Below are 24,347 nucleotides of genomic sequence, written 5' to 3'. Positions count from 1 at the left end.
TCTTACCAAAAAGACGATAAGACCACTACAAGACAGCTTGCTGGCTTTTTAAACAGTTTATTACTTTTATTTTGATTATCTGGAGATGGATCCAGGATCTTGAGCATGCTGGCCAAGTGTTTCACTCCTGAGCTACATCCCCAGCCCCAAACACCACTTTTATGCAACAAACTAGAAATGATAGTTTTATTATCATGAAAATAATACATGCATGCTTTAAATAACCCAAACAATCTGCATGGATAAATAACAGTGAATGAATCTCTTTTCTACTGCCATTTCTACTCTTAACACCCAATGATACCTTTTATATCTGTCTCCACAGACGGGCTGCACACATGCATCCATGTCCCATCTGGTTTAGGCAGAAGCAAGACAGCTGGTCCTGGTGGGGCATGCCTGTGTGCCCAGCTAATCAAGATGCTAAGGCAAAAGAATCACAAGTTTAAAGTCAGCCTGAGCTAGAGTTGCCAGCCTGGCAACTTAGTTAGACCCCTGCCTCAAAATAAAAATTGAGAGTAAAAGGAGGTCAAAGGACATAGGGCTTTGTGTTAGAGCATTGGCCTAGGCTCTATTCCTAATACAACAACAAGCAAACAGCACAAACCACAACAAGCACACAGCATAAGCAGAAGCTCATAACCCTGGTCTGTTCTGTGGCTTTTCACCCAGTTTTGCTCTTATTTCCTATCACTGTATATAGACTCACCTCACTGGTAGTTGCTACATACTATTCCATTGCATAGATGCCCTCTAGTTGGACAGGCTAGTGGGGGATTTGGAGGGATTTGGAAAGGAGATACACAAGAATGTCTGTCTTTGCCAGGAAGTAGAAATTTGTTGTCCATGATGACAATGTCTTTCATTGACCCTATGATGCTAACCTCTGTCTCCCAAAAGAGCTATATAGGGTGTCAAGAGTCAGTTCCAGGGGCTCAAGTAGCAGAGCTGCCAAGAACTGGGGTTCCAGAGTCAGGATTTTTTTGAGATCCAGGTCTGACCAAGGTTTGTTGTACCACATCAGGCATGTTTTAACTCCAAACCCAAGTTTCCTCATCTGTAAAATGTAAATAAAGGTGTCCACCTCAAGAATTATGAGCCAAGATTTGTCTGGGCCTGGCAACTGTTAAGAGTCCCGAAGAGTCACCTGCAAAAAGGGTGTTTTGGTCAACAACAGATCTAATGTGGTCCCCTAAAATTACAATGGAGCTGGGTGTGGTGGTGCATACTTTTATCCCAGTACTCAGGAGACAGAGGCAGGTGGATCTCTGTGAATTTGAGGCCAGTCGGTCTACTTAGAAAGTTCTAGGCCAAAAAGGGATGGATAGATGGATGATAGATAGATAGATAGATAGATAGATAGATAGATAGATGTCTACAATAAAAATAAAAACCAAAGATAACAGAGCTAAACATCTCCTATCTTGTCAGAGCTGCTGTGCTTCCTGCCAGCCAACCCTGATACAATATGTAATACGTGCCAGGGTCTCATGTATGATAGGCAAAACCTCTCCTAACAGCTACATCCTTAGCCCCTAGCCCCTGCTTTTGGTTAATGTTTCAGAGAGTACCCTTTCTATTTGTAACAAAGGTTTACTCTAAAACAGTATGTAGCAGGCTTTCTCGGGCCTCCAGCCCCCAAATCATGACACAGAGACTTACTAATGTTTGGCCTTAGCGTAGACTTGTTTCTAGCTAGCTTTTTAAACTTAAATTAACCCATTTCTATTCATCTACGTGCTGCCCTGAGGCTCTTTTCCCTCATCTACATGCTGTCCATCCTGCTTTCCTGCATTTAGTGTCTGGCTGGCCCCCTTTTCTCTCTGCCCACCAGCCCCGCCTATCCCTCCTCTCCTAGCTAATGGATTTTCAGCTTTTTATTAGACCCATCAGGTGCCTTAGGAAGCCAAGGTAAAAAGAAGCACATCTTTACATAGCTAAACAAATGCAGCATAAACAAAAGCAACACATCCTAACATTGTTAAAGATGCTAGTCCACAACAGGACCCATTGGCACTCTCATCTTCTACTCACTTCATCTTGATTGTCTTATTTTCCCTGGTGCTTGCTTCAATCTCCTGTCATCCAGTGAGTCACAACACTAGAAGGAATAGGCTGTACCATATACATATCCCATACAGCTCAGGTATGTGGTAGGTTATGCCATCTAGGTTTGTATAAGTACATTCAGTGATGTCACACAATGCCAAAATCACCCAGAGACATTTTTAGAATGTGTCCTGGGCTATTATCCAAGCATGAAGCCTCAAAGGCTAGTGCCAAAACCAAGGCAATCTTGATGAAAGGAAAAACATTGGCCCAGGATTCCCAAGACCTAGTTCTTAACACAAAGGAGATTTATTTGCCCCAGCGGTACAGAGGGTAGGGATAAGGGACAAAGACAGGAGATAGAGGAAGTGGTGAAGGGGAAGGGAACAAGAGAGAGGAGAGAAAGGGCGCAAGGGAAGAGTGAATGGATATTTCCCTCAGATGGACAAATGACTGCCTTTGAATAGAGAGGAAACTGATGTGGCCCATAAAAAAATGGCGAGTTATAAAGGTAAAATGGGAAAACCCCTGTTAGGATGAGGTGTTTAGATTTAATTGGGCATGTTAATTAGGTAAGCCAAAGGGGACTTTTGATTGCTGGACTTCAATACTTTGATAGCTGGACCCTGGTAGTTAGCCTTAGGAGTAAGTGGTCAAATACAAGAATGGACCTTGGGGGCTAGCTTCAGGACTGTAATCTAACATTTTTCATACTGGCAGAGGGAATTGGGGAGAAGGGCAAGGCCTGCCAGAGCCATGTGCTCGAGTGGCATGGTGTCCCTTCACTTGGAGAACCAGGTCATTAAGCTGCACATGACTATAGTTAGGTTGCTGTCTGCTTCCAGCCTCCAGGAACTCAAGCTCTGGGTACAGAAACTGCAGCCTGAGGGAAGCAGCAATCTGCTACAAGCCTTGAAGAGAGCCTTGGCTCAAAAAGAGCTGAACTCCGTGGTGGCTGTACTAAGAAACTGGTAGGCCCTCTTGCTTACTAAGCAGATAACATATGAAGGAGGTTGGTGACCCAAGCAGTGTCTGAGAAAAAGCATCACCAAGCATGAGGCTTCACACACACTCGAGAAAATAATTCTGTTCATAAGCTACCCATGTATACGTGGGGCTGGGCAGCCAGGGCTGGCTAGGGCTGCTGTTCACCCTGTTTCTTACCCAGGTGACCTAGGACACAGGTGATGAGTTAAGAATGAGTAGTGGGGGTGGGAAGGTGGCTCAGTAAAGTGCTCCTGAGCATGAGGACCTAAGTTCAGATCCTCAGCACCCATGTAAAAAAGCACTGTAAGCCTGTAATGTTAGTGCTGGGGAGGCAGCTACAGGAGCAACTGGTGCTTCCTGACCAGCCAGACTAGCCAGTTGGTGAGTTCCAGGTTCAGTGAGAGACCCTAGCTCAAAAATAACAGTGATGTAGAGAGTGATGATGGAAGACACATATGGACTTCTGGCCTCCACATGCACACATGCGTGCATGTACAATCACATACAGGAACACACGTACATATAAATATACACACAATGAGATGTTTCCTGGGAATTACCATTTTTACCTGGGATATCAAAGCATAGTTTCAGTAGGAGTACCCATGCCTCCTCTTCCATCTGCTCCCCAGTCCAGATCAGCCTTCTGAATTCCTGTCTGACTACATCCAGCAATCCACCGTAGGACGGGACCTGTTCATTCATGTCATCACCTACAAATGTGATGATCACGTACCCTCTGTGAGTATCTGAACTTTTCCAGAGCTTCCCTTGTACACTTGGCAATAGGGAACTAGTCTGGACTTGGAGACAGTGCCTGAGCAGGGCCCCCAAGCACACACCTCTCTTGCACCTGCTTGTCCCATTGACAAACAGGAAGTGTGGAGGGTCTGAAAGCTCAGACAAGGAAGGGTCTGTTAGAATATCGGTGTGGCTTTGCCAGAGCTGACTCTGTCACTATCCCCCAGGTTGTTCTGAAGAACCTCACAGATGCCCTTGGGGGTTACTACCATTGCTACAGCCCAGAATCAGAGGTAAGCCTTCTGAAGACCAGCTGTATCTACCACCTGTCCCAGGACTGTGCCCGGGGAATCTGGCCAGGACATACTATGCCATATGCTTGCTTTCCCCTCCTCATCATGCTTGCTTTCCATGCTCAGTGAGTCTGAACAGGTAAGGTCACATGACAGTGAAAATGTGGGAAGCACGGGGACAAGCTAAAGTCATAAGTTGCTGGTAACTTGTTGGATGAGCTAGTCACACACTTGTGAATCTTGAGACATTTCTAAGCCTGTTCAGCAGAATCCTCCATTACTTTCTACAAATATGAACACAGCCCTAGCTTGTTTCAACTCCCACAGAGCCTCCAGGCTGAAACAGTGGCTCCAAATTTCTTTCCTAAATAAGCAACTACTATTGGGAGAGACTCACAGAAGGGCAGAAGGGGTGCTCACTCCTTTCAATCCATTCACTGATATCCTTGTCCCAGTTAACAGCTAAGCACCATCAAAGGAGGTAACAGTTAACACACTGTTCAATCTGGGCAGCTGCATCTGGCTGATTGAAGATTCTGCCTGGAATGTGTCAGCACAGTGGTGGTGGGGGGACTTCATACTGGCTATACTGTTGTAGTTGAATGGAATTAGGAAGATCTCAAGTTCTAGGCCAGCTACACAGTGAGACCCTGTCTCAAAACAAAACAAAAGGAATGTAACCATCAGTCAACAGCCATGCCTGCCAGCAGCCACCCGGGGCACCAAGTAAAGGAATGTTTGCCCCTCACAAATTGTCTCCCAGATCTCCTAGCCTTGCTTAAGTGTCACAAAGTCTAGCTTCTCATGTTGAGTAATGAAAGTCAGGCAACAGCCCAGTTTGCTAGTTCACTGTCCCAACTCTGATTATAGATGCCACAGACTATAGGGACAAGAAAAAGGAAATGAATGAAAACAGCAGATTGAAGAAAAAGCTATGGGCATGCCTTTAATCCCAGCACTCACTCAGAGGCAGAGGCGGGAGTATCTCTGTGAGTTCAAGGCCAGCCTGCTCTAGTACAGGCAGGACTAAATAGAGATCTGAGAGGTGTGTGTGGGCGGGGGCAGGGCAGGGGGGGTAAGATCTTAAAATCTGGCTCCTACAATACCAACAAGAAAATCAGGAGTTCCTTGGCTATATTGAGAGCTTCAGGCCAGCCTGAGCTACATGAGACCTGGACTCAAAGGAACATGAAGAAAGAGAAAGACCATTGAGATAGCTCATTACTGCTTTTACAAGGTACTTGCCAACAAGCCTGATGACCTGAATTCTATCTCCCAGGACCTACATAGTAGAAGGAAAGAACTAAGTCCCACACTGACCTCCACACATTAGCTATGGTATCCTCTTATATCTGTGCTCGCGCGCGCACACACACACACACACACACACACACACACACACACACACACACACACACACAGAGAGAGAGAGAGAGAGAGAGAGAGAGAGAGAGAGAGAGAGAGAATAGATGTAATTAAAACAAAAACAGGAAGCCAGCACCCATGAGCATTCCCTAGTCACTCTATCCTACCCCACTCTCTGGCAGTCCTCAACTGCTTTCCATCTCTGCGGACTTACCTGCTGAGAGCATTTCACCTAAATGGAAGCATATACCTTCTGTATCCAACTTCTCTCGCTTAGCATGGCATGTTGTAGCCACTGTGATACTTCACTTTTATGGATAGGTGGCATTCCGTTGTCTAGATGGAGTGACATTTTGTTTATCCCTTCATCTGTTGGTGGATGTTGGATTTTTGGCGTTTTGGCTGCTGTGAACGGTGCTGCTGTGAAAGCAGTACAGGACACAAGGGATCTTGTGCGGGGTTAAAGTAAAACTGCTGGGTCCCATGATAATTCCAGGTTTGATTTTAGTTGTTGATGATGTGCTTTTTGTTTTTGTTCATTTGTCTTTGTTGTTGTTGTTTTGTGTTGTGTTTTTATTGGTTGTTTTTTGTTATGTTTGTTTTTTAAGACAAGATCTGAAACTAAAGACATGGCTCAGTGGTTAAGAGCACTGACTGCTTTTCCAGAGGACCTGGGTACGATTCCCAGCACCCAAAGGTGGCTCATCACTGTCAGTATCTTCAGCTCCAGAGGATCTGATGCCCTGTTCTGACCACCAACAGCACCAGGCACACATGTGATGCACAGATATACATGCAGGCAAAACACCTATACACATAAAATAAAACAAAATTTTGAAAGACACAGTCTCACACTGTAGCCCAGACTAACCTCAAACTCATAGCCATCTTCTGGTTTCTGACTTCTGACTGCTACAATTGCAGGGATATACCACTAGACCCAGCTCTTTGTAGTTTTTTGAAAGACAGTCTTGCTATGTAAAGCAGGTCTTGAACTTATCAGTCTCCTTGCCTCTGCCTTCCAAGTGCTGAAATCACAGGTGTTCACTGACACACTTGGAATCTATGTTTAATGGATTTTTTTTTTTGAGAAACTACAAGAGCTATACCATCCCACATTCTCACCAGCACTACACAAATGTTCTGGTTCTCTACTTTCCTACCAGTATTCGTTGTTTTAAAATTAGCATTAGTGTGTGGGTGGCATACATGTTGGGGGGCCTCATATGCCAAGACATGTATGTGAAGGTCAGAAGACAGCACTGTGAAGTTCTTTCCTTTTGCCTTTATGTGAGTTCCAGGGATCGAACCTAGGCTTACACAGCAAGCACCTTTCCCCACTGAACCATCTTGCTATGGCAATTTTTAAAATTTCTATTAACATCATCATTGCCATCCTACAGGATGTAAAATGTTTCTTTTTTTTTTTTTGAGACAGGATCTTTCTATGTAGTCCTGGCTGTCCTGGAACTTGCTATGTAGACCAGGCTAGCCTCAAACTCACAGAGGTACTCCTACTGCTTCCTTACAAGTGCTGGGATTAAAGGTGTGCACCACACCTGCCTTAAAATGTTCCTTTGTAGCTGGGCGTTGGTGGCACATACCTTTAATCCCAGTACTGGGAGGCAGAGGCAGGCAGATCTCTGAGAGTTCGAGGCCAACCTGGTCCATAGAGCGAGTGTCAGAATAGGCTCCAAAGCTACACAGAGAAACCCTGTCTCAAAAAAAAAAATGTTCCTTTGTAAAGTTAGAAAACCTTCCAGCTGTTCAGAATTCTGAAAGTTATTACTGTACACATGGGACAAAATATACCTGTGGGACCTCTCTAGTATATAGACCTCAGTTTATTACCTCAGTTTCAAAGAGACAACCACACAGCCTTGGGAATTGACTTACATTTTCTTATATTGACAACTACTGTCATCCAGTGACTTCTGGATAGCTCATTGCTTCAATCACTCCCAGTTCTATACCAATAGGGATGTGGATGAGCTCCTAGCAGAAACCCAGAAGGCTCAAGACCTCCTCAGACAGGTGCAAGCCCTGTGTTACAGTAGCCCATGTGAGGAGCTGGCCTGCATGATCAAGAAAGTAGGTGGCACTCCATTGTTGATGTCTGGGATTGCCTTTCTGTTGCTGACACATTAGCTATGTGAATTAATCTCTCAGGGCCTCGGTTTTTTGTTTTGTTTTGTTTTGTTTCACTTTAAAACTGTGCATAACAGAAGGTGGGGCCAGGTCAAGGCTTCCTCAGTGTCTTGGTGCACTGGTCACTTGAGTTTCCAGAAGCCTTGTGATCTCAGCCCACGGACAGATGACTTGTCATCTTGGATCTTGGGCGAAGGGGAGAGGTGGACAATGTAAGAGGAGCAGGTTGCTAGGAACCTTTTCTTGTCCCCTGAAAATTCAGAAACTTCTCAGAGAGTTGCCTTCAACCCACTTGCTAGTGGTTTTAAAAGCTCCACATTCGGGAGGGGGGAATGGGGGAGAACTTCCCAGCTCTGAAATGTGATTGTGTAACAAGAGTTTTTAAATTGCACGTAGATCGCTACAGAGATTGGCAAAGGGCCATTCACAAGTCTCTTGCCTAAACCCCCGAAACATGAATCTCCTCTCACAATCAAGTTCCCAGACTTGGACAAGACTTCTGCAGAATGGCTGAAGGTCAATGGTCTAAAAGGTATTGAAACCCCAGTGAGGACAGGACCCAGGTGGCTGACCAGGCTTGGAAACTTTGAGACCTCCCAGGCAGGGCCTCAAAGCTAATGTGTTTTTCAGCCAAGAAGTTAAGCCTTTATCAGATTCTGGCACCCAACGCCTTCAATACTGTGGAAGAATTTGTGCCTATTCTCCAGAAAAGAGTGTCAGCTGTTATCCATGAGGTAATTCCAGGTCAAGCTTCTCTCCAGTCCTCTGCAGGGGTGCTCCCTTACACTACTTCCCATCTTATATTACATTCAGACAGTGGAAGCTTAGGGCATAGGCAGACAAGCATGGGTGTGAGGGCCTGGCTGGTATTCAGGTTTTCCATCCAGGACTCCAGAGTGCTTATAAAATCTAGGATAATGATGCTGGGGATGCAGTTTATGGATGGAGTATATTCAACATGCATAGGGCCCTGAGTTCAGTACTCAGCACCAAAGTATAAACAAACAAACAAACAAAAATAATCTACCATAACTGCTGGTTTTCAAAAATTTGAAAATGGGGGCTAGGATGATAGTCCAGTCTATAGAATGTTTGCCTTGCAAGCATGGAAGAGCTGAGTTTGATCTTCAGCCCCATGTAAAAATGCTGGACAAACTAGTATACATATATTACTTTGTAGTACTGGAGAGGTGGAGATAGGAGGTTCCCTGGGGCTCACTGGCAAACCAATCTGTCCTACTTGGTGAGCTCCAGGTTCAGTGAGAGACTCTGTCTCAAAGGAGGTGAGTGGGGTTCCTGCAGAAGGTACCAGAGATTGTCTTTGATACCAAGATCATCTCCTCCATGAACGTTATCCTCCACCACACTCAAATAGGGACACACTTGATTTCTTGTTGCCCTCACTGCTTTGTATGCATTTGTACGATGGCTGCTATAACACATTCCTGCATGTAAAGCCCTATATAGTATGAACCATTTAAAAGACTCTTCTCTAACTCTGTCCCCCCAGGTCTAGCACAAGTAAACAGTCAATGAATGTTCCCTGGGTTGCTGAATCATAGGCAAATGGAAAGAAAGTGGGAAAGAAGAAGGAAAATGATGTGTATTTGGATGAATGGAAATATTAGTGAATGTTCATAGAAAAGTGGTAGCTAGATGGATGAAGAGATAAAAGGCTGAATGGATGGATGGATAAATGGGTAGATGAATTGGCAAATGGAAATACTGATGAATACGTGGAAATGTAAATGGGTGGATAGATGAATGGATAGCAGGATGAACAGGTAAATGGGCAGATGGTGGGTGGGTGGGTGGGTGGTGGATGGATGGAAATGCTGATGAGTGAGTAGGAATGTAACTAGGTGGATGGATGGAAATTGGAACGGATGGAAGGGGAAATGGGAAGATGGATTAACAGGAATAAAGGAAATACAAAAGAATGAAAGAAAAATTCATGAAAGGATGGAAATATGGCCAAGTAGAAGAATAAGCCAAGAGATAACTAGAAGGATGCTTGGAAGATGGAATACTGAAAAGAAAAGGGGGATGTGGGAGGTGAACCATACTGGCAATGCAAAGATGACTGACCTAAATGAACGAGGCGTCAGATAAAAGTGATGACACTTGACAGGGTAACAAATAGGAGTTGAATATCTATAAGGCCTGTCTGGATTCCCAGACATAAGTAACCATACCCAGTATGGAGTTTTGTTTGTTTTTGTTTTCTGAGACAGGGTCTTACTGTGTAGCCTGGCTAGCCTGGAACTTGCTTTGTCTGCTTGCCTCTGCCTCCTGAGTGCTGGAATTAAAGACCTGTGTCAGCACACCTAGCCACCAGTAGGTTTTAGTATCTCTGATTCTTCCTTGTATTACCAAAACACTCTAACCATGCCTTAATGGCTTTGATGTTCAGGGGATCCTCCAAGAAGACACCTAACTTGCTGTCAGGCATGGCTCATTCAGGGGACCCCTCTCCTGAAGGCTTCAGACAAGGCCAAGTGGTGGTATGTGTGGGGGTAGGTAGGGAAATCTGCTCCAGATGTGCTTAGAACCTGTTTCTCTCATGCATATGAGCTGGAGAGACCAGTGCCCAATTTAAATGTAGTATTTCCCATTCGTGCCTCTGTTTAACCTATTCTCCATTCTACCCATTTCTGAGTATAGAAAGCAATGGTACAATTCGAATGGCATGATGGGACAATGAAGAATATCCATGTGGACCCACCCTCCCTCTATGAATACCAGGTCAGTAATAGGTCCAATCCATTAGAATATGGGTTGCAGGAAGGTGCTATGGGCTATATAGACAATGAACCATTGACCAAATTTCCTGTGTGTTTCTGTGGGCACCTCCCAATACAGGGACATAGATGCCACACACAAAAGTCTCTGGTCCTTTGGGGTGATACCCGTCTTCCCACATTTGAAGGAAATACTTAAGTTCTCCCTTTCACAGTTTATGATAGTCTAGCATAATGGACTTGCATCTGACCTAGCAAAATGTTTAAACTGCCTGTATGTACCATTTCCAGAAGCTATCTGGAGTGCCTCCCCTCCTCATAGCTCCAGGCTTTAATCGCCACCCTTGGCACACTCACTCATGGTAGCCCATGTTTTTACAGAAGCAGCTTGGGAAAGCTGTGCAAATGTATGAGAGTCGGCTCCGGTGGCTCTCCCTCGACAGTAGAAGAATCTGGGGCACTGTCTGTGAAAGGAGGTACTGATCCCACAAAGTGAACTCTTGTTCCTTGTAGGGTCTGGTGTGTGACCCAGTGTTTGTCCAACTCATCTCTCCCCATGGGCAGCTTCAGAGGTGTCAACACACACACACACACATATCTCCAGATCCTTTCAATTAGAAGCAACAGAGAGATTGGTATGATGGTACACAACAGTGATCCCATCTCCTGGAAGGATGAGGAGAGGGGATTACAGATTTGATGCTAGCCTGGATTACATGATTAAGACACACACACACACACACACACACACAGAGAGAGAGAGAGAGAGAGAGAGAGAGAGAGAGAGAGAGAGAGAGAGGAGAGAAAGGAGAGAGACAGATAATTGAAGCTCAAAGTAAGCATGAAACCCAGCAATCTGATGAAGGTAACTGAGAATTCTAGCCCAGGCTTGTCAGCAGTGTGGCTACATCCAGAGGGTTCATCTTGTTGAGAATCCCCCAGCTCTGCTTTCCTCTCTGAGAGTTTTGTTTTCAGATAGGGTTTTCCCTGCAGGTGATAATATATAGCCATGGAACCACTTACTGCCAGCTTTGCATTTCCAGAGCTTGAGCACACGTGGGCCATCAGACTGGCCAGGGAGACGTGATATTCTGAATTCCCAGGGTCAAATGCCCACTCCTGTACCATGTTGTGTGCCATCTCCATCCAACTCACATGAACTGATAGAGATAGTGCTGTTCCCAAGGAGAAATGATTTTGGGAATTGGGCGGCATGTTGGGAGTGGTTATCCCAATACACCTCATCTGATGCATTATAATTGACTATAAGGAATTTTTTAAAAAATACTTTTAGTGACACACCAAAGGAAAGGGAGGTCCTCTGACTTGAAATCACCACATACAGTCCTCAGTGCTTAAACCACCTTCAGTACATTCTACTCCAGATGAAATATACAAGGCCCCACAATACCCCAGATTACTATAATAAGCCTACTTCTGTTGGTCTCAAACCACAGAGATTCTTGGCCATCTATGAGTTTGGCATGCAAAACCCCCCCTGGAAAAACCTTTAAATAGTAAAATGGAATGGAACAAACATTATCTGAGAGATTCAGGTTGCCTCTTGAAGCTTGTGTTTCTCTTTAGGGTTGTTATACTGCTGGATGTCTCAGTGACCAGTTCCATGTACATTATTCATATACAGCACTCCCTGCGACTGCTGCTAGAGGAGCAGCTGTCCAACAAAGACCACTTCAATATCGTTGCGTAAGTCCCCAGAGTTCCCCATGGGGGTCCGGGGGAGAGGCTGTGTGTGGATGCCACCACCATACTGTGGCTTCAGGCAGACAGCAGGACCACAGACAGTGGTGTTATAAGGGCCCAGCATCCTAGTATGCCCATCAGTTTATCTGATTTGGGTGATCTTATTTGGGGTATTAAATAATTGAATGGCTGCAGGACTATCCCACTGGGGCAAAGGTGGTAAGTGGCCCCAAAACACATGACTTGATAGTCCAGAGTGATGTAAATCAGCCCATTGCCCCATTTGGCTTTCAAGCTAGTAAACACAGCAGAAAAAAGGAGGATCCAGCCATACCCTGGTCTTAATCTTAGCCTGGTTCTAGAAAGCATTGCAAATACCTGGTACTCCAATTTTAAATTAAATTTTAATCTATAAATAAATAGTAAATAAAATTTAAAGCTATATATAGCTTAAGCTACAGTTATAAAGCAATTTTGAGGCCAGCCTGAGCTGCATAGTAAATATCAGACCAGCCATGGATGCATAGCAAGACCCGTTTTAAAAATAGAAAACTTATGTTTTTTAATTGCATACAATTTTAACTAGAGAAGGCCTAAAAGGAGCCCACCGGGTATGTTCTCTGTCTGTTAAGTCGGTAGATAGTACTAAATAACAGCCAGGGCCTAATCGTTCCTTAATAAATTCAAATGAAAATGTTTAGGGCAACATTTTCCTTTTTATTAGCACACAAAAATTATGCCAAAATAATGGGCTATATTATGACATTGTCATGTATGCATGTAATATACGTCTACATACTCATCTCTATTGCCATCTCTTATCCCTCCTTCCCCCTCTCTCTTGCTCCTTTCCTTGGAGAGTCATTTTATGCAGTATTTTCATGTTTATCTGCCTATCAAGTCAACAAGGTTTCATTGAGAACCTGCTGTGCACAAAGCAGTATACTGGCACTGGGATCCAGAAATGAATGTACACGGTGCCTGTCCTCAAGGAGCTTATGCCGAGTAGGGAAGACCCATTAAGGAATAAGTGCTGTTGAGTGTTTCCTGATGAATAGGCAGAAGGTGCCATGGACCGTGAAGGACGGAAGGCAGGCTCAGCCCATTCTGGCTGGGCCCAGGAAGGTTAAGAAGACTTCATGGAGGAAGTACCTCTCTAGCTGGGTCTTGATGGATAGATAGGGTTTGCCCTGCTCATAGGGATGGTGTGCACTAAGGAAGGGGCACCCCAGGTAGAGGGAGCAGTATGAGCTGAGGTGAGAAATGGTGAGGCACGATGGAACTGTAGGGACTGTGGAGTCGTTCCATGAGGATATACAGACAAGACGCTTTGCGGATGATGGAGAATTAATACAGGTCCGTGCTCGGGGGTTTTGAGTGGCGTGATATAACATGATCAGATTTTCATCCTCAAATGTTGAAGCAGCGATGTGAAGGATGAACTGAGAAGGCATAACACCAGAGGGAAGAAGACCAATGTGCTTCTGCTGTAGTGCTCATGCCACACTCAAGCTAATAGAGTGAGAAAGGGAGGAGGGGAGGGAGAAAGAACACTGGAGAGCTGCAAGCTGCAGAGGGAGGAGTGGGCTGGCTGTAGAGAATGTAGGAAGGACTGGGAGATGGTAGCCCAGGTACAGCAGAGGTGGTTTTAGCCAGGCATAGTGACACACCAGCAATCCCAGCACTCAGGAGGCAAAGGCAGGAGAGCCAGTTGAGGGGTGGGGATAGTTTGAGTGTCCTAAGAATTTGGAGATCTCTAAAAGTGTCCCAGCAGGGCTTCCGGGAAGGAGTTCTAGCAGAGAAGCATGGGTGTGGGAGCCACTGGTGCCCATTTACAAGGTTGGAACAGTGTTTGCCCCTGTAGAGAGGAGGAAAGGAGGAAAGACAGAGAGCGCTGAGCAAGCACCGGGAGTGACCAATGAAGACAGGAAGGGAAGCCAGAGCGTAGGAAGAAAACAACAGAGAAGGGTTCTGGGAAGGCAAAGGGAAGATGTGGCGGAACACTTGCCTAGCATGCTAAGCACTTACCTGCACTGCAGGGAAAAAATGTCCTCAGTAACTAAAGGAGCAGAAGCAGGCAGGTTATGTTATGAATCACACATGTTGAATAGCTCCATTTCTGTAAATATATTTATTTATGCATTTTAATGAAAAAATAGAACAAAGAGTTAGAATTTTAGGAGAGGTGATGAAACTAAAATGTTTTGCTTCTTTGTATATTTCTGATTACTAACCCAAGGGCCATAGAAGGTTTGTGACTGCTAGACACACCCCACTGCAAGTGACAAGAAGAAGGCAGGAGCACCCTCTGAGACAGAAGCATGAGAGCGATGGGTCGAAGTGGGAGCCATGGTGGAGAAGCTTTTCCAGGGAGCTTGTCCATCATGTCAAAGGGAAGAGAGTTACTGGAAGACAGAGTAGCTTCCCAGAGTTTCAGAGAGGAGGGCTCACAGCTGTCTAGGGTGACGGGAAAGGGGCATGGAGTGTGTCTACTAAGGAGGAGTTATATGGGATTCCCTCCAGAGACTGGCACAGAGGAGGCCTAGGTTCAGCAAGAGAGATCCATCTTGACACAGAGAAAGGTACATTGCCATCCATAAAGGGATAAATTCTCCTCTTAGGAATCTTAAACTCTGGCTTAGAAAGAAAATAAGACCATGCATATTTATAGAAAAAAACCACAGCTCAGCCTGAGAGAGGAAGTATGCTATGAGGGGAGCCTGGGCTCCCTGTGGGGACAAAGAAGTTCCTGCAGAGAAGAGAGACTTCAGAGTATAGGAGGGCAGCAGCCAGAGCTACCCCCTGCGCCCCCCCCCCCAACACACACATACTCCATCCCTGCTGGAGAATCATGGCGCTGTCCCACAGGGAGTTTGCTTCAATGTGTTATGATGAACAAGAAAATTTTGTGACTATCCCAGGCTGGCAACATTCCAATATTTTGGGGGTTATTGTCAGAGTTTTGTCTCCTTAAAGACCTGTAAAGCCAAAGAACTAGGGCACAGAATGGACATATGTCCTAAAAACAAGCCCCCTTTGCTTCCTCAAAGGTTTGGAAGCACAGTTGAGAGCTGGAGGCCTGAGATAGTTCCCATGAGCCACGACAACTTACAAAGTGCCTGGCGGTAGGTGGCCTAGCCTTTCTGTTGCTATGTCTTAGCTGCCCTGTAGCATTGTCTTCCCCATGCCCCTCTCTACCTGCGTGTAGCTCTCTGAAGCTCTGCCCTCCCACAGCTAAGGGCAGACTTTAGAAAACTCTTCTCACTGTCCTTGGGACCTCAAGGCCTTATGTCCCTACCTCCCCAGGTGGGTCCTGGGCCTACGGTGTCAAGGAAGCAGAAATGTCCTCAGTGCCCTGCGGAAGGTCATAGAAGTGGACTTCAAGGACAAAGACAAACATGAGTCTCAGGGTATCTACCTCTTCACAGGGGGTGTTCCTGACCAAGATGTGGTGAGTAGCTTCCATCCTATTGGTTTTTTTTTTGTTGTTGAGATAGGGTCTGGCCTGGAACTTGCTTATGTAGACCAGGCTGGCTTCAAATTTACAGAAGTCCACCTGCCTCTGCCTCCCAAGTGCTGGGATTAAAGGCATGAATCACCATGTTCATTTTTCTATTGCCTTTTTTTTTTTTAACTTTCTGCAGTTTTGAGTATAGACTTCAGGCCCTTGCTTTTGCTAGGCAAGCATTCTACCACTGAACCAAACCACTCAACCCAGTACAAATATCTAAACTACCTCTTCTCACACTTTAACACAGACAAGAACCTAGGGATACAGTCACAACACAGGTTGGGGAGTGAGAGTCTTCATTACTGACAAGCTCCCAGCATGTCCATGCTGCTATGTGGTCCATTACAGGCCACAATTGGCATAATCAGGCTCTCAGGCCACAATCCCTGCTATACCCAGTTAAAACGGGAGAAGAAATTGTGCCTCAGGCTTATGTCTTTCTGTCTTTGCACAAGCACTGGACCAAGCACATGGTAGGCTTGGTAGGAAAGGTGACTGGGGACTAGAAAGATGGCTCAGTAGTTAAGAGCATCTACTACTTTTGTCAAAGACCCAAATTTTTTTCCCAGCACCCATGTCAGATGGCTCACAATTGTCTGCAACTCCAGAGGATCTAATACCCTCTTCTGTCCTTTGTGGAAACCTGTACTCACATGCATATACCCCACCCACACCCCAACACAACCCCAACACACAATCAGAAATGTTCTTTTAGAGGAAGATGGCCAGCTGAACTCTTTGGAGAGCAGCAGCTCCCAGCCCCTCATGTGTGGACTTCCTGTCTCTCTTCCCCTCAGTCCATGCTCAGTGCCTATGTGGCAGAGGCCTGTGGAGGTTGCGACCTCCATCTGAATGTCTGTCTCTTCTATGTGGGCGAACCACAACTGGATACCACGCCCCCTGTCCACTATGCCAGCCGTACTGACACAGCTGCGGCCTACAAAGAGCTCACCCAGGCTGCCCGAGGTCGCCTCCACTGGTTTGGGGAAACAGGTAATGTGGGTGTTTCCTGTTCCTTTGCTTCTTTCTTTCCAGACAGTCTCAGCACTGGTTCCCTTTGATATTGAAATAATCCCAAGAAATAATATGTTTATTAAGTTAAGAGGTCTGGAGAGAGGGCTCAGCTGTTAAAAGCATTAATTGCTCTTCAATAGGACCTAGGTTTGAGTCCCAGCACCCACATGGCAATTCACAACCATCTATAACTCCAGTTCCAGGGGATCCAATACCTTCTCCTGGCCTTCCAGGGCATCTGTCACTAATATGGCAAAATATCCACACATATAAAATAATAGAACAATTCTAAAAAATAAAATTAGGAGGACAGAGACATGGCTCAATGGGTAAAGGGGCTTGCCGTCAAGCCTGAGTTCAATCCCTGGATCACACATGGTGGAAGAAGAGAATCAAATCCCACAAGTGGTTCTCTGACCTTAACACACATGTTACAGCATGCACATGTATGTGTGTGTGTTTATACACATAAATAATATAAATTAAAATTAGAGGCTAGGGATACAGCTTGGTGGTCAAGGGCACACTAAGCATTTATAGGCCCTGGGTTCTACCCCCAGTCCTCAAAAGGCAAAAAATAAAAATGTTAAACTAACATTCTGGAAATGGCCAGTGATAGTGGGTATACAATAACATGAATGTACTTAGTGCCACTGAACTATGTAGTTAAAGTATGAGCAGATGGTGCAGCTCAGTGGTGGAGTTAATCCTTTATATACACAGGTTTAATACCCAGTCCCCCCAAATGTAAAATGGTGGTTTATGTTGGGTAAATTTTACTGTAATTTTTTGAAAGGTGAAGCCTTAAAGTACCTGTAGAAATCAACATTGAAGGTGACCTCAGTGGTAGAGTGCTTGCCTAGCACTGTGATGGATGACCCACATTGATATTTGTGGTGTGTGTGTGTGTGTGTGTGTGTGTGTGTGTGTGTGTGTGTGTGTGTCATAACATATCAGATCTAGAATACATTGTAAAGATCCCTTAGAAGTGTAGGTCCCAAAGTGTGGTATATCCACAAATAACCCATAAAATATCTGTAGATGGTACATGGAGCAAGGCTATTCCCACTCTCTCTGTGTCTCTGTACTTGTATGTGGGTATGTAATAGTTATCATAACTACATGCTTGTTTTAACATTTTAGAAAAATGCTGACTTAACTTTGTTGGCTGTAACCAATTTTCATTTTTAAAATAGCCTTGAAAACACAAGCAGTAAGTGAAATTAAAAATATATGAATAAGTGATGGCTTAGATGGTATGCATGTGCAAAACTCATTACAATAATGTGGGAGGGATTGAACCTAGGACACACTAATTCCTTCTAAGTTCTGTGACTCACAAATTAAGTCCCTTTGAGGCAGGACATGCCTAGGGGTGGACCTGTGGAGCAGTTTTCAGATCTTTCTTACTATGAACTTGCTGGATGTGTTCATTGACATTCCCAGGATGATCACTAATAATAGCAAACATTGAACAGTTATGAGATGCCAGACACAGCTTAAGCATCTTACATACACTATATAACTTGATTTTCACAATAACCCCATGAAGTAGGTGGCTATCTGCCCTACTTCAGATAGTTGCATAGTAGTTGAGACCCAGCCTCAGGCAGGTCAGCGTTAATGCCCAGTGTACTTGCCAAATATTGGAGTCCCACTTAAGAGCGTCATTGATATGTTCACTGCAGATATTAGTCACTGTAAATAATTACCATATAGGTAATTTCCATTCTATAGAGTAGCAAAAACCTTTGCACCTAACTTGCCCTTCCTGTGAGTGCCAGTTCACTGTGTCCCATGGCCAGTTACCCTCTTGATGACAACATATCACTGGATGATACAGGGTTGGGGTTAGTCAGCTCAGTCCACTGTGGTCCCATCTTGCCCTTTGGGCTTGTCACTTTCACCTGGCCTTCATGCATGCAGATGTTGACACTTATCCAGATCCACACCCTCCCCTAATGCTTCATTAATGTGCTTTGTTTCCAGGTATTTATGAGAGTGATGACATCAATGCCATCATATCTGAGATAGAAAAAGCCCTCAACTACTCCCAAAAGGTATGCCTTGGTCTCTGGTTTAATACATGTTCAGTCCTGGGTTTCACTGCCATGGCTGCTGCAACAAAATGCTACAAGCAGGGTAGTTTGGATCAAAAAGACATTTATGCTTCTGTGCTTCCAAAGGCTAGAAGTCTGAAATCAAGGTAGCAGCAGGGTCATGTTCCTTCTGTAGGCTATGGGTAGAACCCTTTATTATTGCATCCCTTTAGTTTTGACAAAAAAACAAGTGTGTTGGATGCTTATTATAAATGGCATGGAAGGCTTGCAATAGAGGAGACAGTTCAAATGCAAAACCCCAAACACAGCAGAAATAGCTGGGGATTTATAGCCAGTGAGCAGTCAATGGATGGAAAACCACTAAGAGGGAATTGATTAGGCTTCAAGGGTGAGAAAGTTCTTGTTAAAGCTAGCCCAAGGATCTAGAACTCAAGCAGGAGGCAATATGGATATCAAGGGGAAAGTGGTCTTGCTGAACTTACTGAGTGAATTCTTTGCTTAAACTGGGCTGAGATGGCCAAAGTGGAGGCCTAGTCAAGAAGATTTGGTCCATGACACTTCGGCATTCCTCAGCTGTATGAGCATAACTCCAACTTATGTTTCCATCTGCACATAGCTGTCTGCCCTCTAAATTGAAAGACCTGTCCTATTACATCCATGACATCATCCTGACTTACATTTTAATTTCAGCTACAAGAGGCATTATTTTTAAGGTCACATTTGCAGTTACCAGTTGCAAATGTCTCTTAGGAGACACAAATCAGCTCAGCTTCCCTCTCCATGTCTAGATCTACTAACAGCCAAGGCTTCAGATGGAACATGGGATTTCCTGACTATTATTGGAGTTTGATCTATATGCTGAAGTGTGTGTGTGTGTGTGTGTGTGTGTGTGTGTGTGTGTGTGTGTGTGTGTGTGTGTGTGTGTGGTTTTTCAAGGCAGGGTTTCTCTATGTAGAGGTCTTTGCTGGAACTTGCTTTCTAGACCAGAGATCCTCCTGCCTCTGGCCCCTAAGTGCTGGGATTAAATGTGTGCACCACCACCTCCAGGCCCTAATCTCAGACTTTGCACCTGCTGGATTCTCTGCCTGCTATCCTTTCCTAGATCATCCAAGGCCAGCACTTTGTTATTCAAAACTCATTTTAAAAACTACTTCCCCAAAGGAGATTCAAACATTACAGGTGAAATTAGAAAAATGGGAAGCTGGAGAGACGCCTCAGCAGTTAAGAGCACTGACTGCTCTTCCAGAGGTCCTGAGTTCAGTTCCCAGCAACCCCGTGGTGACTCACAACCATCTGTAATGAGATCTGGTGCCCTCTTCTGGCATGCAGGGATATACGCAGGCAGAACACTGAATACATAATAAATAAATCTTTGGGAAAAAATTTTAAAAAAAAGAAATAGAAAGATGGGAAGGGACCAGATCATGCAGGGAGTAATGAGAATCAGAATAAGGAAGCAGACAAGAGAATAAAGACGAAATAACCAAATTTACAGTTGATGGAACATACAGGATGAGAGATAAGAAGAAAACTAAATTCCCAAGGTCTTCTCTGGGGAAACTAGCAGACAGTAGTGTCATTGACCAACTGAAAAAGAGAACATAGGAACTGTCTATGGCGTGTGTGTGTGTGTGTGTGTGTGTGTGTGTGTGTGTGTGTGTGTGTGTGTTTAGCAGAGTGTCAGACTAAGAGAAAGGTGGGCTTGCCTATGAGATAGCAAATGAGGATGGCTGGGAGGCAGATGGAAAAAGATAAAGGTTAGAGATAGAGATTGGAGCAGTTCAAGCCTGGGATGGATGGGGAGTTTGAAGGGCCCATAGTCAAGCCAAGGGAAGAATCCATTCAAATGTTAGTTCCTGCTAGCCATAGAATGACTCATTCCAGACAGGACTATAGCCGCACAAGACAGCAGAGCCACAGTGCATGGTTGGTTTTTTTTTTTTTCCTCCATGGCTGCTGGGTCAGTTGTCTGATGGCTCCCCAGATGTGCCTTAGCTCTCTTCCTGAAAAGGCTCATCTAGGGTCTGTAAATCCCTGGTTCTTAAATGCAAACCATCCTACTCTCACCCCTGACAAACTTCCAATGTATTAATGGACAGCAATACCCTATGCCCGTCTTCTTTGGATGTTTGCTCATGTTCAAAAAGTCTGTGGTGCTCTGAGTGTGAAATAGCTTTTGGGAAGATAAGAAACTTCTCGACAAAAAAGAATAATTACGCCTGTACAAGACTGATCCAGACCCCAGAACATAGATGTCAATAAGGAGGCCTCTGCACTCCAGGGAGCCTCTGGTAGTGGATTAGTATTTTTCCCTGGTGCAAAAAGGGACTTTGAGAGCCCATCCCATATGAAGGGTTACACTCTGGCCCTGGACACATGGGGAAGGGCCCAGGATCAGCATAGGAAGACTTGGTGGACTTTGCTGAGCTCCCGTTGAGGGCCCTACCCTGCCTGGGGAGTAGTGGGTGGATGGGGTTGGGGGGATGGGCTGGGGGTGGGGGAGAAAGTTTGGGGGTGAGGGGAGGGAGAGGGAGAAGGGACTTGAAATAAGCTTGTTCCCTATCTAGAACTAATAAAATAAAATAAAATTAAAAAAAAAAGAATAATTACTGCACTGCAATTCTGCTAGTGTCTGTGATGTCCTGGGATATGATGAGATAACTGTGTGGCTGCTCAAGGGTTTTACATGATGGCTTGCCCATGTCAGCCCCTGGACTGACTTAAAGTTCCTCCACTAATGAGTAGTGTGGCCTTGGACAAGAACCTTGTGCTCACAGATTCTTGGTTTCCTATTCTGTAAAGCAGTATCTTGGCTTCTTCATCAATGTAATGAATATTTGAGAAAAAAACAATTAAGGGAGGGAAGAATTATTTTAGCTCCTGGTTTCAGAGATTTCAGCCTACAGCTGGTTCCTTGGCTATTGACCTGAGCACCATGGCTGGTGGGGACATAAGTGAGGCTGAGCATTAAAGGGGACATAGGTGAGGCTGAGCATTAAAGGAGACATAGATGATGCTGAGCATTATGGAACCAAGCAGCTGATTTTGTTGGCAGATGGGAAGTGGAGAAGGCAAGACAGAGAGAGATCCAGTTCCCACGGATCTGCCTCCAGATGACCTCTTCCAGAAAGGCACCTCTTATGGTTTCTAGAGCCTCTCAAAGTAGTACAAAGGACCAAGCACTCAATACATGAGCCAGCGGGAGGCATTTCATATTCAAACCATAAGAGCTGGCTATAAAGTGGTATTGTTAGCATGAGGGCTTGAGATCCCAAACATTAATTTGCCCAGTGTCCAATACAGTAAGGGGTCCTTATTCTTCATAATATTAATTCACAGCCCCAAACTACATTCTCTTGGGAGAAAGAAATATCAAGAGAATTCTGTCCTGCTGTGCATGTGTGTCCATCTACCCACAGTGGCCAGTGTGCTGCTAACTATCCAACCCCTATTGCAGTGTGCCTTCCTCGTGGCTTCCCTGAAGAACCATTCAGGAAAAGAACTGCAAAGCACAGCCCTCCAGAAAGACAAGCCAAAGATGCTCAAGCAAAGTTCGCCCAAGAATCTCTCTCCTCCCAAGCCCACAGCCCCCTCGGTGGCCAGAATGGTTTGACTCCCTTCCCTAATAACACACAGAGGATTTGTTTCCAGTTTGTCTCCTCGTCTTTCCTAGATCTTAAAGGGACTGGGCCAGGCCCCAGGGCTAGCACTGGTGGGGCCAGAGACTTGGGGAGGGATGTCCCCTGGGGACCACCGGGAAAAGGACCAGACTCTTAGCTTAGAGGGGACATCTGTGGCTTCCCTACTCCCCTCTACTTCTACTCAGCCTAGTTCTAGGATCTCCATGGAACTACACCCTCCTCGTCTACATTAGCTTGACCTGAAGGATTTGTGGGGCAAGGAGTAAGGTGGCTAGTAGGATTTTGTTGCTGCAAACCAAGCTTAGTGGGGAGATGATCAACTCTCAGACTTAACCTAAGCCTGCTGGGGATTGTCTTCATTTAGGCCATCAAACATATCCTGCATAAAATATTTACTGCTCACCTAAGTGGTCAGAGAGCCTTCTAGCGGGAAGATCCTTCACTGCACAGTGCTGTGAGGGCTGTTCAGCAGGTCACTGAATAGTGAACACACACATTTCAGAATGAGGAAGTCTATCCCAGGAATGTATAGCTTATCCACAGGGCTGCATTTCCAAGGCCTTCCAGGATTTCACTCATAGAAACCCAACATCCCAGACTCATTTCCACTCCCTCTTAATTTCTCCCAACTCTAGGGGAACCCCAGAATCTCAGGGCCATCCTTTGGGACCTTCAGTGATTCATGAGCTAACTGGATATGAGGAAGGCCAGGCTGCACCATGGCTTCTATTGGGCCCTCCTGACAGGCTGGGCACTCAGGGAGTGATGGCATCTAGGCCCTTTTCACCACAGTTCACAAAAGGGTCCCTTTGCTGGCCTGGTGCCTCAGCTGACATTATTAAGCCATTACTACATTCTATTTATGCCCAGTAAGGAAAGAATTCCTCTAAAACTGAGGGGCCCAAGTGGACATAGAAATGTCAGGCAGACTGGCACATGCCTTTAATCCCAACACTTGGGAGGTTGAGGCAGGCAGATCTCTATGAGTTCAAGGCCAGACTGGTCAATAGAGCAAGCTCCATGGTAGCAAAAGCTACATAGTGAGACTCTGTCTCAAAACAACAACAAAATTAGAGCGTAGAAGTTACCTAAATGGATATTTGCCATGCTGGAGACCCGGGAAACCTAGTCTAGTAGAAAGAGTCAGGAAACTAGTAAAGAACATTCTGGCAAACACTCACTGCTCCTCTAGTGCTCTTTCATACTGCAGGCATGAATGCACACAGTCACACACCTTTTCACTCCCAAACCCAGACCCTCCCCCCCACCATGAAATCTGCTGCAGAACATAGGCTACACATGCCCGAGGTACTAACTCCCTCAGGTCCTTCCCTGGAAATGTTCTTGATTGGCAGGTTGAGGTCAGGGTGACTGGAACAGGTCTCTGATGGGAAAGATGGCCTGTTTTCTAGAACATTCAAGATGACCTGGATGGAGAAAAGAGCTCCCAACTGAAAGCTCTGAAGTGTCATCCCCTCCATGGCGAAGCAAGCATCTCATCAGGTAAGGCATGGTGGTGGAGAGGGGGTGGGGTGTCAGCTCAGGTACCACTAAGGCATGAATTAATCATGAAAGTGACTAAAAGATGGTGACGCTTGACTGGCTGCTTCTCATAAAGCCTGTAGCCATCAGGCCTCAGCAGTCAGCTCCCTAGTTGCTGATTTTACTAACAGGGTTCAGGCCAAAAGGGATTCATCAAGAGAAGCCCTAGCTATTTTTAGGAAAGTACTCACTTTGTAAACCTGAGATATGTATCTTCATTTTGAAGAAAAAGATTTATAGCAATGTGGTTCAGGGTAGCAAGCCCAAGAACCTCCACTCTGTGTTCTTATTAGCCCATATGTAACCTAGGGGGCCTCGAGGAAATAGCACAGGCACACTAAGCACTTAACACTGTGTCCTGGGAACCTGGGGAACTGGTGATGCTACATAGCTATTAATGGGTACAGACAAGGGCCAGGAACCTGAAATGGGAGTGAGGAGCCTGAGCATCCCGTGTCCAGGGTAGATCTTAGCAAAAATTGAGATAGCCAAGCAGCATGGCTCTATCAGTGGGACCTACAGAGTAGCCCAACCAACTACTCAAATGTCTT

General features: G+C 45.2%; 1 protein-coding gene across 9 annotated transcripts in view; it reads left to right on the top strand.

Annotated features, from left to right (window-relative positions):
- The window catches only part of Vwa3a (von Willebrand factor A domain containing 3A), a 133,467-nt gene that overhangs the window by 96,654 nt on the left and 12,466 nt on the right, over positions 1 to 24,347 (top strand). For 8 of the 9 annotated variants that reach the window (XM_035442251.1, XM_035442258.1, XM_035442257.1 and 5 more), the window contains 15 exons: positions 2,895 to 3,020; positions 3,669 to 3,777; positions 4,005 to 4,070; positions 7,401 to 7,526; positions 7,980 to 8,115; positions 8,214 to 8,317; positions 10,248 to 10,328; positions 10,706 to 10,800; positions 11,912 to 12,031; positions 15,079 to 15,153; positions 15,335 to 15,479; positions 16,337 to 16,532; positions 18,543 to 18,613; positions 22,071 to 22,220; positions 23,667 to 23,757. In XM_035442251.1, coding sequence (XP_035298142.1) covers positions 2,895 to 3,020; positions 3,669 to 3,777; positions 4,005 to 4,070; positions 7,401 to 7,526; positions 7,980 to 8,115; positions 8,214 to 8,317; positions 10,248 to 10,328; positions 10,706 to 10,800; positions 11,912 to 12,031; positions 15,079 to 15,153; positions 15,335 to 15,479; positions 16,337 to 16,532; positions 18,543 to 18,613; positions 22,071 to 22,220; positions 23,667 to 23,757 — 1,691 coding nt within the window. The remainder of the gene's footprint in view (positions 1 to 2,894; positions 3,021 to 3,668; positions 3,778 to 4,004; positions 4,071 to 7,400; positions 7,527 to 7,979; positions 8,116 to 8,213; positions 8,318 to 10,247; positions 10,329 to 10,705; positions 10,801 to 11,911; positions 12,032 to 15,078; positions 15,154 to 15,334; positions 15,480 to 16,336; positions 16,533 to 18,542; positions 18,614 to 22,070; positions 22,221 to 23,666; positions 23,758 to 24,347) is intronic. The other variant, XM_035442252.1, reaches the window with a different exon arrangement.

Source organism: Cricetulus griseus, chromosome 3 (assembly GCF_003668045.3).
Source record: "Cricetulus griseus strain 17A/GY chromosome 3, alternate assembly CriGri-PICRH-1.0, whole genome shotgun sequence".
In the NCBI taxonomy this organism is placed as follows: Eukaryota; Metazoa; Chordata; class Mammalia; order Rodentia; family Cricetidae; genus Cricetulus; species Cricetulus griseus.
Note: the sequence above shows the minus strand (reverse complement) of the source record. Positions and strands in the feature narration are given on the sequence as shown.